The 13862-nt window shown below is 39.3% G+C and overlaps 2 protein-coding genes across 12 annotated transcripts in view; one reads left to right on the plus strand and one right to left on the minus strand.

Annotated features, from left to right (window-relative positions):
* The window catches only part of USP37 (ubiquitin specific peptidase 37), a 78895-nt gene extending 71528 nt beyond the window's left edge, over nucleotides 1-7367 (minus strand). For 2 of the 10 annotated variants that reach the window (XM_036253963.1, XM_036253965.1), the window contains exons 1-3: nucleotides 3919-3977; nucleotides 2441-2536; nucleotides 879-908 (exon numbers count right to left, since the gene is read on the minus strand). The gene's annotated coding sequence lies outside the window, so the exon portion shown is untranslated. Of the gene's footprint in view, nucleotides 1-878; nucleotides 985-2395; nucleotides 2537-3918; nucleotides 3978-7343 lie in introns of those variants that run through there. The other 8 variants (XM_036253966.1, XM_036253969.1, XM_036253964.1 and 5 more) reach the window with 8 other exon arrangements.
* Nucleotides 7368-7982: 615 nt separating this feature from the next.
* The window catches only part of CNOT9 (CCR4-NOT transcription complex subunit 9), a 33522-nt gene continuing 27642 nt past the window's right edge, over nucleotides 7983-13862 (plus strand). The window contains exon 1 of one of the 2 annotated variants that reach the window (XM_036253426.1): nucleotides 7983-8124. In XM_036253426.1, coding sequence (XP_036109319.1) covers nucleotides 8101-8124 — 24 coding nt within the window. In that variant the 5' untranslated portion in view covers nucleotides 7983-8100. The remainder of the gene's footprint in view (nucleotides 8125-13862) is intronic. The other variant, XM_036253425.1, reaches the window with a different exon arrangement.

Here is a 13862-nt window from a genome sequence, read left to right on the forward strand (position 1 = left end):
TTATTCACTCATCTCATTAAATTTTTTGAGTTCCTACTGTGGCTAGATTTAGATAGTACAATTTGCTGGGTATATGAATCCATCCAAGTAATCAAGTCCACTACTGTTTATATCCAGTCTGTTAACATGACATTTTGCTTAAACCAGTAACTACAGAATTTTAGGCCATTAATGTGTTTATAATACTTTTATTTGGCAATAAATTGGGTGCTTCACTGTTTGGATATATGCTTTGATATTTTTTTCCACTCTGTCTCCTAGCACTGCCAATAATATGTGCCCCCTCCTAATCCAGTTGCCTATGCCAGAAACATGAGAGTTATCGTTGACTTCTCTCTTGATGATTATTAGTATTGGATTGGAGATGGTCAAGGCAGAGTACTGTCAATTCTACCTCCATACACCTTTATAATGAACTGAAGATCAAATCACATTATTTTCCTCCTTAACATTATTCAATGAGTCCCCATTGCCCTCATAATAAAATGTGGCTTCATGAACATGACATAAACCCCCTTCATGATCTAGGTCCTCCTTACCTCTCTATTCCCAACAAGTTCTCTAAATCCAGCCATCTGAACTAATAATTTCCCTAAAAAAGCCACATGTTCTCATGCCTCTATACCTTTGTACACATTGTGGTCAATATCTACAGGATTTTTATGTACTTTCCCCACCTGCCACAATTTCTTCTCCTGTCTATAAAATCAAGGCTCAACTACTAAGTTCTTTAAGAAGCCTTTCCTAACTCCTTTCACTTTTCTCTCACTCCATATCCACACGGAGACCGTTTCATGTTTCTCTATTCTCCTGTTATACCTCATGCTTACTTCTAGTAGAGCATTTACCACATTACATTACATACACTCTCTGCTTACCTCTTTGTCTCTTTCGAGACTCTGTAGACTCTGTTATTTAAAGACAGAGAATATGTTCTTTAATCTTGGCATTAGGACAGTGTCTGACATACAAGAAATAAACTCACTGTTCAAGAATAAACAGCAACAATAAAATACTGTACAAATTAGTGCTGTCAATTTAGTGTTAAAATACACAACAGCAGATACTGGAACCATACATTCCTTTTATATGGCCAATGTAGAGTTATATCTACGAAGTTCTTTACAAGAGTTATCACTATGCACTGTATTACACATAACTCATCTTTTTAACACTTAAGCTTTCTCTATGTGCATTTGAACTTTTCCACTAAATGTATAGCTGTTCTCAAATCTTAAGATTCAATGAGAGAAAAATCATTTATGAGAACAAAAATCATTTATGCAGTTACAGAATGCATTATTTAAACAAACACATTAGTAAAGTTGCCTAAATTGGGATTCATTTTATTCATTGCTCAATCAAGAATCTCCATCTTAAGATTTTTGTCAAATCTTTTACCTCACCATTAAAAAAATGTCATTATGGGTCATGGTGCCAAGTTAAAACAGATTAAAATAAAACCCCATTATCTTAGTGTTTTCCTTACTGACCAAAAGTAAATTATGGTCGTTGACCTTGAATACCTCCAACAAAAACATATTTTTAAAACTAGATTTAACAAAAATTTGTGGTGAAGATTTCAATGTTCATTATAGTACACCAGAAATAAAAACTTAATTGGTTACTTCTGTTTCTCTATAATTTCTCTCTATGTAATTCTCAAATATTTGATGCAGAGGTTTAATTAAATATATAAAATTTTACTTCAGATAGTTAACGTTTTCTTAACCTTTTCTACTAGCAACCTCTCTTTCTTCAAAGGAAAAAAAACAACAACACCTGAAAGGTACAGGACATGAAACTGGCAGAACAAATAAAACAAAACTTTTTCTTAATGCCTCAATTTAGTCCATTACCTGTTCTTGAACTCAACAAATTAACTATTTTTGTACATTCATTCATCATATTTTCAGGGTTTCCCCTACTTAAGAGAAAAAAAACTAAGTTTTCTTTTTTAGTATTTAGCATAATCCAGTAATTATTCAACTTTCTATGAACCTAGGACAAAGACAAGGTTTCTCTGAACTCTGTAATGCTAATTCGCTATCAAAGCAATATTAGGAAAATGAAATATAATAACTCATTCTTTAAGTACACCCAGAGAGATTACCCTTTTCCCTAAATTTCTTCACAATTATTAAAGTTAATGTTCAACTTTGAGTATTCTATGAAAGCTTAATAACACTGCCAAAAATGTTTCTCTATCCTGGACAGATGTTTAAATACTCCTATTTTAGGTACTGCTTTGAAAATATCCTTAACCAGAAGAGCATTCTGTGGTAAAGAAAGCATGCTAAAGCATAAAACTGTTACTACAAAATAGAAGAAAAGTGTCAATTCTTGCCAGTATGCACACTCTTGGAAACATATCTAAAATAAAAACATTACTTACTTTTCAGTGACTTTTACTGAAAAACCCTATGTAATAACAATTCACCTTTATTCTGATGCTTGTGCCAAAGGCAGTGCAATCTTCTTGGGGATCTACTCATATTCTGCAGTTATCCCAGTTCTTTGGAAGCCATCGACTCAGCTAAGGAAAACATAAGCATGCCTTTTAAAAATAATCAAATACACAAAATTTAAATTATTTTTAAAGTGATCATTTTATATAACAAAGATTAACTTTTTCATTATTTAAAAACCACAAACTTGCCCTGACTGTTTAGCTCAGCGGTTAGAGCGTCGGCCTATGGTCCAGAGAGACCCGGGTTCGGTTTCCGCTAAGGGAATGTACTTCGGTTGCAGTTTGTCCCCAGCTCCGATTGGGTCCTGTGGGTGGCAACTCGATGTGTCCCTTTCACGTAGATGTTTCTCTCTCTCTCTCCCCTCCCCCCCACTCTATATGAACAAAAAAATGGAAAAATGTCCTCGGGTGAGGATAAAAAAAACACAAAAACAAAAACCACAAACTTAACCTTACAGAAAAATTTAAAACATAATGCTCAAGATACACACACACACACACACACACACACACACACACACACGAGAAATAAAACTTTAGGGATCTGTGTACAAATTGAGGGACTTCAGGAGCTGCACCTTGATCCATTTGGTGTCTTGGTTTATTTATCCATGCTACATTTTGAAACTAAGAAGGCAGTGAAAAAGAATACATCCTTTGTTGACTTTATAAACATTGTTACATAATGATGTCTTATGTCTTAAAATACCACTTCCATCATGTGCTGTTACAAATTTCAAAAGGTTGATAAACTTAGTTTTTACTTTTTTCCAAACTAACTTTATGGGTTTCTCTAAAATCTCTCAATGCTTTCTTGAAAGCTATTAACATCAACTTTAAACACCTTTGTTCACTTACTAAAAAATTATCTATTGAGCTATTCCAATTTGATAGCACTGTGTGGTAGGGATACAAATGCAAAAATATCAGTCCATGCCCCCAAGAGGCTCCCCAGACTTCCCTACACTTTCCTTCCACCATTACTCAGGCAAAAAAAAAAAAAAAAAAAAAAAATCTTAGCATCAGCTTTAACCTCATTCTTATTTACCTAAAACCCAGTCTTTTTGTTAACTACTAACCTAATTCAAAAACGCATCACTTTGCCACCACTCTCATTGAATATCTATTACACATTTACTAAGCATAATGCTAAGCACCATATGTGCATTTATTTTCACAATAATCCTAAGGGACAGGTATTAATATCACTATTTATAGATGAGGAAACCGAGGCTTAGAGAGATCAAATAATTTATCCATGTGTACACAATCAATAAGAGACAAAAGTCAGTCTAACATCAGGACCTATGTTTATAACCACTACCATATTGCATCTTCATTAATGAAAGTGGTTGCAGCAACCACTTTCTAGTCTTCATTCCCTCAGGATTTTTTACATCCAATGAATCCTTTACCCTTTCTAAAAAACTACTCGTTTTATCTCTTACCAAAGAAAGTATGCAGTAATTGTCTCAACTTTCTCCCTGGAGTGGGAGAGAGATAGGAGGACCTGTTCTCCTTTTGTACTCCTGCAAAATAACAGGCACTTTGTAAGTGCTATATACTTGCCATTGATGCCAATTCCCTCCCAAACATTTTAAAATTTCATTGTGTTAATAATACTTAACATGAGATCCACTCTCTTAACACATTTTTAAGTGTACAATACAGTATTGTTAACTATAGGTTCAATGTTGTAGAGCATACCTCTAGAACTTACTCAACTTGATTAACTGAAACTTTTTCCCAAACATTTTTAACAGCTCATCATTATCTATAAAATAAATTCAAATGCCTTTCTATGTTTGGCATTCATACACTTCCTATGTTTTATTTTCTACTTCTCAACAACAATGCTATTCTACATGCACACAAATTACTAAATTTTGATATTTTCTTCCAGGTCCACCACCAACAACTTACTTAAATATGACATTAACCTTTTTTGTTCATAAAAACATCATCCTCACTGGTCTCATAGTTTAGCCTGTTGAGATATATAAAACACTGCTCTGATTTCTAAGGGCTTTTCCTTCTTAAAAAAGACTCATAAAACAAATGCACAGAGATAAAATTAGTGTTGTGGCTGAAAGAGAGTTGACCCAGATAAACTTTATCTCCACTTCAAAGAGTCTAAAATCTGAATGATATTATGACATAAGAATGTTAAATCATCCAAAGTCAGGGGAAACCCTTTGGTTTTTTTCTTTTGTGTTCTTTGATTTGTCTGCAGAGTAAACAATAAAATAACAAGAATATCAGTAAGTTGGTGCTCGCAACAGACATAATGGTTCTTACAGCAAGCTTCAGTTTACTTATTCATTTAACACATTTTTGAGAAACAAAAATGAAATAATTACTAGCTTATATTCTAGTAGGTGACAGACTTTAAATAATCACACAAATAAATATATAATTACAAGTTTGAAAAATGACATAAAATGCTGGGCATGATGGAAGATTATAATATGGTACCTCATTTAAGACTTAAAGAGTTAGTGGTTAGATAGCATCAAAAGAAGGTTTCTCTGAGGAAGTACCACTTAAGTTGAAAACTGGAGAATGAGTTAACTGAAAGACAGTCCTGCTGGAACAATTCAGGCAAATAAAACAAAATGTGCAAAGTCCCTGTGACAGAAAATAATTTGGTATGACTGAAGAAATGAAAAGAGTGTGACTGGAATTTAGAGAGGGAAAGGAGGATGGTGTAAAATGAAGTTAGTAAAGCAGGAAAGAATAAGGTTATGCAGAATTTTGTAGACCATTGTAAGGATTCTGAATTTTACCCTAAATGTAATAAACACTTAGTAATGGGAAACCCACTGGAGGGGTTTTTAAGATATGTTTTTATTGATTTTTTTTTTTTAGCTAGAGAGGGAGAGAGAGAGAAATATCTATGTGAGAAACATCGATCCACTGAAGAGTTTTAAGCAGAGAAATCACACATTACTGGTGAATGGACAAGTGATATGGTTTGTTTGGTTTGGGGAGGAGAGCGAAAGAGGCAAGAAAAAAAGAAAACAGGCCCTGGCCAGTTTGGCTCAGTGGTTAGAGTGTCGGCCTGCGATCCAGAGAGACCTGGGTTCGGTTCCCGCTAAGGGCACGTACCTCGGTTGCAGTTTGTCCCCGGCCCTGGTTGGGTTGTGCAGGTGGCGACCACTCGATGTGTCCCTTTCACATCGATGTTTCTCCCTCCCCCCCTCATCTCTCTCTCTCCCCCACTTCCACTCTATCTGAGCAAAATATGGAAAAATGTCCTCGGGTGAGGATTAAAAAAAAAAAAGAAAACAGGGCAACCAAATAGAAAACTACTTAAAGTGATTCAGCTTATAATAGTAAGTAATGCTGGTTATTTACTGTATGCCATGTGCTTACTATGGTTATCTCATTTAATCCTCATAACAATCCAATAAGGTGATGTTTATTCCCATATGACATTAAGTCCAGCTATTGAAGATTATGGCTTTAACTAGAAAAGTGATCCTGAAGATGTGCAGAAATAGAGTCAAGACATATATTGGAAATAGACTAAACAGAAGTTGAAGAGAGTATGACTACATGGGATGAGGGAGAAGTTGAGAATGGATTTCAAGTGTCTAGCCTATGTAAATGGATAAATAGATATATCACTTAATGACATGGGATACTGGAGGGGAATGAATATGGGCATGGAGGGAAATATTAAGACTGGTTTTAGATATGCTATATTTTGAAATTTCTAAGAAAAAAATTAAGCTGAGATTTCAAGCAGACAGGGACTATTTAGATCTTGGGCTGGAAATAAAAATTCACAGGTGGAATTTAAAGCTAAGGGTGGAAAGGGAAGAATAAAAAGAGCACAGGACCTAGGACTGAACCCAGACATTCCATTTTACACCATCAAACATCTCTCGTTATGCTCATCAATTATTTTGATTTCACTGGGCTTCTCAGCCCTCATTCAACTTTACCTTTCAGCAGAATTCAACCCTACAGATTATTTATTCCATCTCTTTTACAAGACTTTCATTCCTCTATCCAATTAAACGCCAAGAATCCCTCAGTGCTCCATCCTTGGTCCCCTTCTTTTCTAGCACTATACTAAACAATTTCACCCACATCCATAGCTTTTTACCATCAACGTGGAAGATGACATTAATACATTTATCTGTATGTCCACCCCAGAACTCTCCTTTGAGCTCCAACCAATATGTCTACTTGACATCCTCTCTTAGATATCTCTTCTAGTTAAGATACTTTTCAGATACCGTCACACCCAAAAAGGCATTTACACAGAGCCAAGATTTTGAAAGAATTATCACAAAACCATTACAGGCCAACTTTCTAAAACACAGGATTTAGTCATCAATTATTATTTCCTTCCATAGACCATAAACTAAAATAGGTAAACTTGACAACCTGATCTGATGGCTAGAGTCGGGGAGCAATTCTCCAAATGCACGACAAAATTACTATCCATGCCTTTTACTGAGAAATGGTTAGGAGAGGAAAGAAGGTGAAGAACTGTCAAGGGAGTGAGAGACTACCCTGTCCAAGGCCTGATGAATGTGCGGCGACCTAAGTTCCCTTTACAGTTCGCAGGCCTCGTTAGGGGAGAGTGGCGGACGGCGACAACCCCCAGCGAAACGGAGTAGGTTCGGGTAGCAGAGGGAGCGAGTGACAGTAAAGACCAGGTCAAAGAAGGAAAGTCTAGGGAAAAACCCAAATGGAGTACTGTTAAGGCCAGGGGAGCGTCGAGGGGATGGGGGCAGGCTGAAGAGCAGCAAGGAGAACTCCAGAAGAGTGAACACCGAGTGGGCGGACCGCACGGGGCAGGGGGGAGGGGGGCCTGGGGAAAACGGCTCAGTTGAGAAGCTCGCTGGGCCCGTCTTACCTGTGCCTGCGAGTCCGGAGCCCCGACGGGCCGGCTGGAAGCACGGAGTCCGTTCGGAGGGGGAGGAATGGGGTTAAGAAGGAAAGGACGCCGAGCAAGAAGAGGGATAACTCGCTTCCCCGAATCAGGGAGAGCAGCTGATGGCGGGAACTGTGACCACACGCAAACACGCAACGCACGCACGCACACTCGACTCGACCGGACGAGGCGCGTGCGCGCCAGCTGCAAACTCCGCCCCTCCACGCCCTCGCTCCGCCCCAGTACCGAGTGATGTCTCGCGGAGGCAGCTCCGCCCCTTCCTGACGGTAGTACGCACGCGCAGCTTCACCATTCACTTTCGATTCCCCCCTTTTTCTCTTCGTCTGCCCAGTGGGGCATGCGCACTATTTGTCTTCCCAGGACTGCTCGGCTTTTCCCGCCCTTCACTGGCCTCCGGAGGAGGGTCGGAGTTCACGCTACTTTCTGGGGATAAGTGCCGAGGGATGCGGGGACTAGTAGGTGGCGGATATCCTTTAGGTTCTGAACCTTAACAGGCAAAGGAACATACTTTGGAATTAACTCCCCTGAGAGCTGGGAGGCGGGAAGAAGTTGTGTGGGAGGGGTCAGGGGTGAAAGGTCATAGGGCTGCGAGGGGCGGAGCGAGCTGAAGGCCGATGGCGGCTGCGGCGGCTCTTCATCTTTGGCGGCAGAGGCGCTGAAGCTGGGCCGTGGCTCGGACGCGTCCGGCGGTGGGCGTAGAGCGGCGGCCGCTCCCAACATGCACAGTCTGGCGACCGCTGCGGTAAGTGACTGGGCTGCCCGGACCGGGCCCAGAACCCATCTTTGGCGATGCCTTTCGGCCGCCTCCTCTCCTAGCTCCCTGTGTCGTTCCCGGAGTCCAGCTCCTCCTGCTCTCAACCCACGAGGACCCCACCCCCCTCCTCGCCACGACTTGGCCAAGATGGAACCAGCCCCCACTTCCCTCGCCGGCCGTCTCGTGGCATTTCGCGCGGCGTTTCGCGTTCTTTTCCGGCCCAAGGGCCTGGTATCGCGGCCAGAGCGCCTCTCTCGCGGCCGGCACAGGCCGTTCATTGATTGCGCCGACCAACAGTTTCCCGGTGCCAGTTGCGTGCTGGGTGTCGGCCGGGATGAGGGGAGTTCCGTGAGCAGTATGACAGGGCCCGGGGCTCTCGGACCTCACTGCCTAGGCACTTCGCAGCGAGAGGGAAATGGCTTCTAGCTCAAACCACATGCTTTACAGATGGTAAATCTGAGACCTGGGGAAGTGATTAATTATTGTGTCTGACTTACGTTTACCCGTTGAAACCCTTTCTCCACACTCCTCATTTTATCAGAGTGGTCTTCTAACAAAAACGCATCGTGTAATTCACCTGTCTGAAGCAATCCTATGACTTCCCATTGCATTAAGATAAAATCCAGGCTCCTTGCTGTGACTTACAAGGCCCTCCCTGGTCCTCACCCAGGTTTACAGTCTCGTTGTATGTCGCTTGCTCAGTAGTCTTCATTACACAGACCGCCGCTGCATCCCTTCTGCCAGCCTTTCTAGTGCGTTTTTCCACTCAGGTGCACTTTCTGATCTCTGTTCCTGGAATACTCGACCTACTCCTGCCCCTGACGGGTGTGTACACACAAACACCATGTGGGCGTAAATGGCTCCTCTTTGACTAAATCTCCCTAGAGTTGGCCTTCCCTTACCATCCTTTTTATTTATCTATTTTATTTATTTATTTACTTATTTTTTGGTTAATCCTCACTCGAGGATTTTTCCATTGATTTTTAGATAGAGCGGGAGGGAGGGAGGAAGAGAGAAACAAACATCTATGTGAGAGATACACATAGACTGATTGCCTTCTGAATGAGCCGGACCTGGCCAGGATCAAACCTGCAACCCAGGCATGTGCCCTTGACCAGGAATCGAATACTAGACCCTTTGGTCTGCTGGCCAATGCTCTAACTGAGCAACCGGCCAGGGCCCTTACTATCCTTTTTAAAATAGTTCTGTCTACTTTTCTGTGTTAAATTCCAATTTGTAATTTTTGAACTCATGCACTTAATTGTTCAGTCTCCCTCTTGAGGACAGAGACAGGTATCATGTGGGTCCTGTATACATGGTTACCCCTGTTCCTGGCACAAAATAAGGGCTCAAATACTTTGCTGAGTGAAGGGTGTAGATGAGGGAGGTGGCTACTGAGAGCACTTAGCCTTAATGGGAAAACGGGATAATATGAGTACACTCTTCTAAATGCTCATCCCACTTTTAATGTTTCACCAAGGTGAAGTGATTTGGGAAGAGTAACATACTGAAACTGCATTATTAGGCAAAATGACAAAAGTACCAGATAAACAAAAAATTGCCTTGACTTTAAATACAAAAAGTGAGCTTGTGTGGTTAGACTATAGAAAACCATTTCCAGAGCCAGTGGCATTTCTGCCTCCTGTCACCGTGTTTTTAAGTGTTTGTAATTATTCAAAGTGGAGAGGTACCTTTTATATATCTCATTTGGTGTTTACAGTTTCCCAGCTTTTTTCCTTCCAAATTACATACATAATTTGGAAGAAGCATGTCATGATGAGTTTGCTGCTGGTAGGAAAGGGGCAGATTAAACAAGGGATTCTAATAAGGTTGACTTGTATATCTCTCAAAATCTGATTGTGTTTTCTCCACACGTGATACCAAGCTACCCTTCTCCTTGTACCTCCACAAAGTCTATACCTATTCAGTTTCTTTTATTTTCATGTGCTCCCTAATGCTTCTTTTGAACAGCCAGTAAAGCTGTAATGAAACACAATAATAAGTACTGAATTCATGTTTATCCAAATTAAATCTACAGTACCTTGCATTTACTTAAAATTTGAACTTTTAGATACACCTTCACCTATTATGCTGTTTGGACCACACAAAAGCTCTGACAGGTTCCTTTGTACCACTCATTCACTAGAATATTTGGTTAGTGAGGAGATTGAAGCATAGAAAAGTTGAGTGGCCTCTTTCCCAATTCTTCATGCCTTCCATTAAACTAACCTGCCTGTATTATTCTGATCTGGGTAAAGGGACAGTAATGGTGTATCATTCATTAGTATAATACATGCAGTAGTGCCTGCAATGATCTAAGCCACTTGAGAAAATGCTTACTTTGTGTCTAATGATGAAAATTTATATTTGTGTGTACTTTTATTTATCTCTTTTTTAAAATAACAGGTGAATCATCACTCAGCTAGGGAGACATTACTGTCAAAGGAGAATGTGATCACGTGAATGTAGGATATCATTCACAAGAGGGAGAATTTGATATAATTTGGGAAGTATCTTAAATTTTCACTCTTGAGTAGTATTTTATTATACTAGAAATGTATAGTGTAGTAGACCCTTGTCATTCTTTACAGAACACATCCTAACGCCTTCATTATTGCCACCATAGAAAATAATTTCTGTCTCACATCTATTAAATAAGGACACACATACCACATAGGATTATCTAAAGATTAAATAAGAATAACGAAGTCAGTGGTTGGCTAGGTTCACTCACTGATGAAATGAGTTGCTCCCAGGTTCAGCCTTGGGACTCAATTCCTGCCTCAGCAGAGTAACAAATCACTTTGTTTTATGGACCTCACAGGTTAGTTCAAATTAATAGAACTACAAACCTTCACATTCACATTCTGTAGGTCTTCTGTAATGAATATTATGCTAGCAATCTAAGACAGCCAAAGTTAAACCTTTAGGAGATGCATTGGGTAAGCATTTAAAAAATTTTTTCTCATTGGCAATTCTAACATCCATAAACCCCTGTTTTTCTATCACTCTCCACCTAAGCAGCAACATCAGTAGTTATTTTATATCTTTTTGTTGAAGCTGTGCTAGAATCCCAGATACACTCCTCTTTGTCAAGTAAAAAGAACATTGTGTACCTTGAAGGATCTAATTCAAACACTGTTTCCTCCCATGTCTCCTGTTGAAGATTTAAGCAGACTGCCTAACCTCTTTGCTTGTTCACTTCCATTTTTAACGTTATTTTGAAGAACATTCTGGCCCTTATTTTATAAAGATAGGATAATTAAGCTAATTTATTATTTCCCTTTGGCATTATTTAAAAAGTGTGTTCTTTGGGAATATCAACCAAAGCCACATGTTGAGTCATCTCCAGACTTGGGGGAAGAAATCTCTATTTCATTCTAATTCCATTCTTTGTTTAATTTTTTGTTTATTTTATTTATTTTCCGGCTTAAAACAATTTCCATTTATTATCTCTAGTTTGGAAGCTCAGAAATTGAACATGATGTGTTTGAGTTCTCTGCTTAGGCTAATATCAAAAGTATGGGCTGGTGGTGTTCTCATCGGGATTCATTGTTCTCTTCCAAACTCATTCTGGTGATGGGCAGAATTCAGTTTCTTGTGTTTGTGGGACTTGAGTCCATAATCCCTTGCTTGCCATTAGCCGAGGCCTGCTCTAGCATGTAGAGACAGCTGCCACAGCCCTTGCTACGTGGCCTCCTCCATTTTTAAGCCATCATCAGAATGTGAAATCTTTATACTTCAGATCTCTTTAACTTTTTCTTTTGCTACCAGCCTGAGAAAACTCTGCTCGTTTTTTTCTTTTTTCTATTAATTTCTTTTATTTTTTAAATTAATTTATTTTTGTTACAGATATTTCCCCTTTTTCCCCATAGACACCCTTCTCCTGACCCCCCCCAACCCCCCTCCAGCATCGTTCCATTCTCTGTTTATTCACTGTTACATATTCATTGATAGGAAAACCAGCAGCTATTTTGGCTCTTAAACATAAAATTGTATTGAAGTTCTAAATATCGTTTTTTAAGTATGTTTTTTATTGATTTATTTAGAGAGAGAAGAAGGGGGAGAGAGAGAGACATCGACGTGAAAGAGAAACATTGATCAGCTGCCTCCTGCACGCCCCCTACCAAAGATCGAGTGGGAAACCTGGGCATGCCCTGACTGGGAATTGAACCAGGACCTCTCAGTCCATGGGACGACATTCAATCCACTGAGCTGCCTCAGCTGGGCTAAGTTCTAAATATCTTTTTCCTTTTCACATTAAGTGTTAAGATCTTTCACAGATAGAAAACCAACTATCAGTAATCTGTGTTTGTGACAGTTGGAATTAACCATTGGTAACCCACTTTGGTAAATCCCTTGCCCGAATTAAGCTTTGTTGAAAGAAAAAGGTTACTTGAATATATTTTTCATATACAAATGGTTAAATAGAAAAGAGGGGAGCGAGTCCCTCCTAAATGCTGACAATGCAAACATTTTTTAACACATCTATTAAGAGGAAAGGACCGCTGACATTAAGTGAGTTATAACTAGAGACACAGTTATATTCAATAGATTTTGTTTCTCATCTTGGAAGACAGTGTTGAGAAAGGTAATAAATAGTCCAAATCAGACTCTTGTGACTTTATGTTTCTGGATATGTAATTGAACTTACTGTTTAGCCAAATCCAACTGTTAGTGAGCTATATTATACATAATAGAATATTAAACTTAAAGTTTTATATTGGGTTCTTAAGAAACATTTTCTTCAACTTGGACAGATATTTGTGATTTCAATCCTATAAACCAGGTAGGGCTCACTGATTCTAGAGAGAAGTAGACTAGATTTTAAATCTTATTCTGCCACACACTCACTGTGGATTTGAGCATGTTAAACCTCCGTGAACCCATTTCCTCTTAGAATTTTGAGAATAAAGGGAGGTGATCCACAGTGACTGAGTGGCACATGTATATTCTACAAATGTTATCTTCTTTAAGTAGCTTCTGGAAAAGGCAAACCTAATCTTTAGCAGCAGAAAGCATATCTTTCTGCTTTCTGGTTGCCTAGGGCTGGGTGTGGTGGGTTTACTGAAAGGAGTACTAGAAAACGGGGGTGGGTAATTGAAGTGGTCTATTCTTGATTGTGGTGATGGTTACTAGGGTCTACAGATTTCTCGAGCACTGAAAGGTTTTATTGCATGCAAATTATAACTAAAATAATTTATTATTTTGCCTGCCAGTGAGGCTCAGTGGTTGAGTGTCAACCCATGCATCAAGAGGTCGCCGGTTTGATTCCCAGTCAGGGCATATGCCCAGGTTGTGGGCCAAGTCCCCAGGGGGGGCATGCAGGAGGCGACCAGTCGATGTTCTCTCTCATTGATGTTTCTATCTCTCTCTCCCTCTACCCCTCTCTCTCTAAAATCAATAAAGAAAAAAAAAATTTTTTAAAGAGTTTATTTTTAAAAAGCCACTTAGATTAGGCTCTCATTTTATAACTAAGAACTAAGTAATTTCTAAAATTTTATAGCTGACTGAAACTTTGGTTATTATTTAATATAGTTCCCTCGTTTTACCAATTTTAAAATTGAGGCTTGAAAAAGTAAATAACTTATCCTAGATTACACAATTCTGGAAATGGCAAAATTGTATTTTGGAGCTATTTCTGGCTTCTAATTCAATGTGCTTTCCACTTATGTACTTGTGTAGTTACTTGCAAATCAAGGTCTTTCCTATCCTTTAATTTTATA

This window comes from Molossus molossus, unplaced genomic scaffold (assembly GCF_014108415.1).
Source record: "Molossus molossus isolate mMolMol1 unplaced genomic scaffold, mMolMol1.p scaffold_m16_p_11, whole genome shotgun sequence".
NCBI classification, from domain to species: Eukaryota; Metazoa; Chordata; class Mammalia; order Chiroptera; family Molossidae; genus Molossus; species Molossus molossus.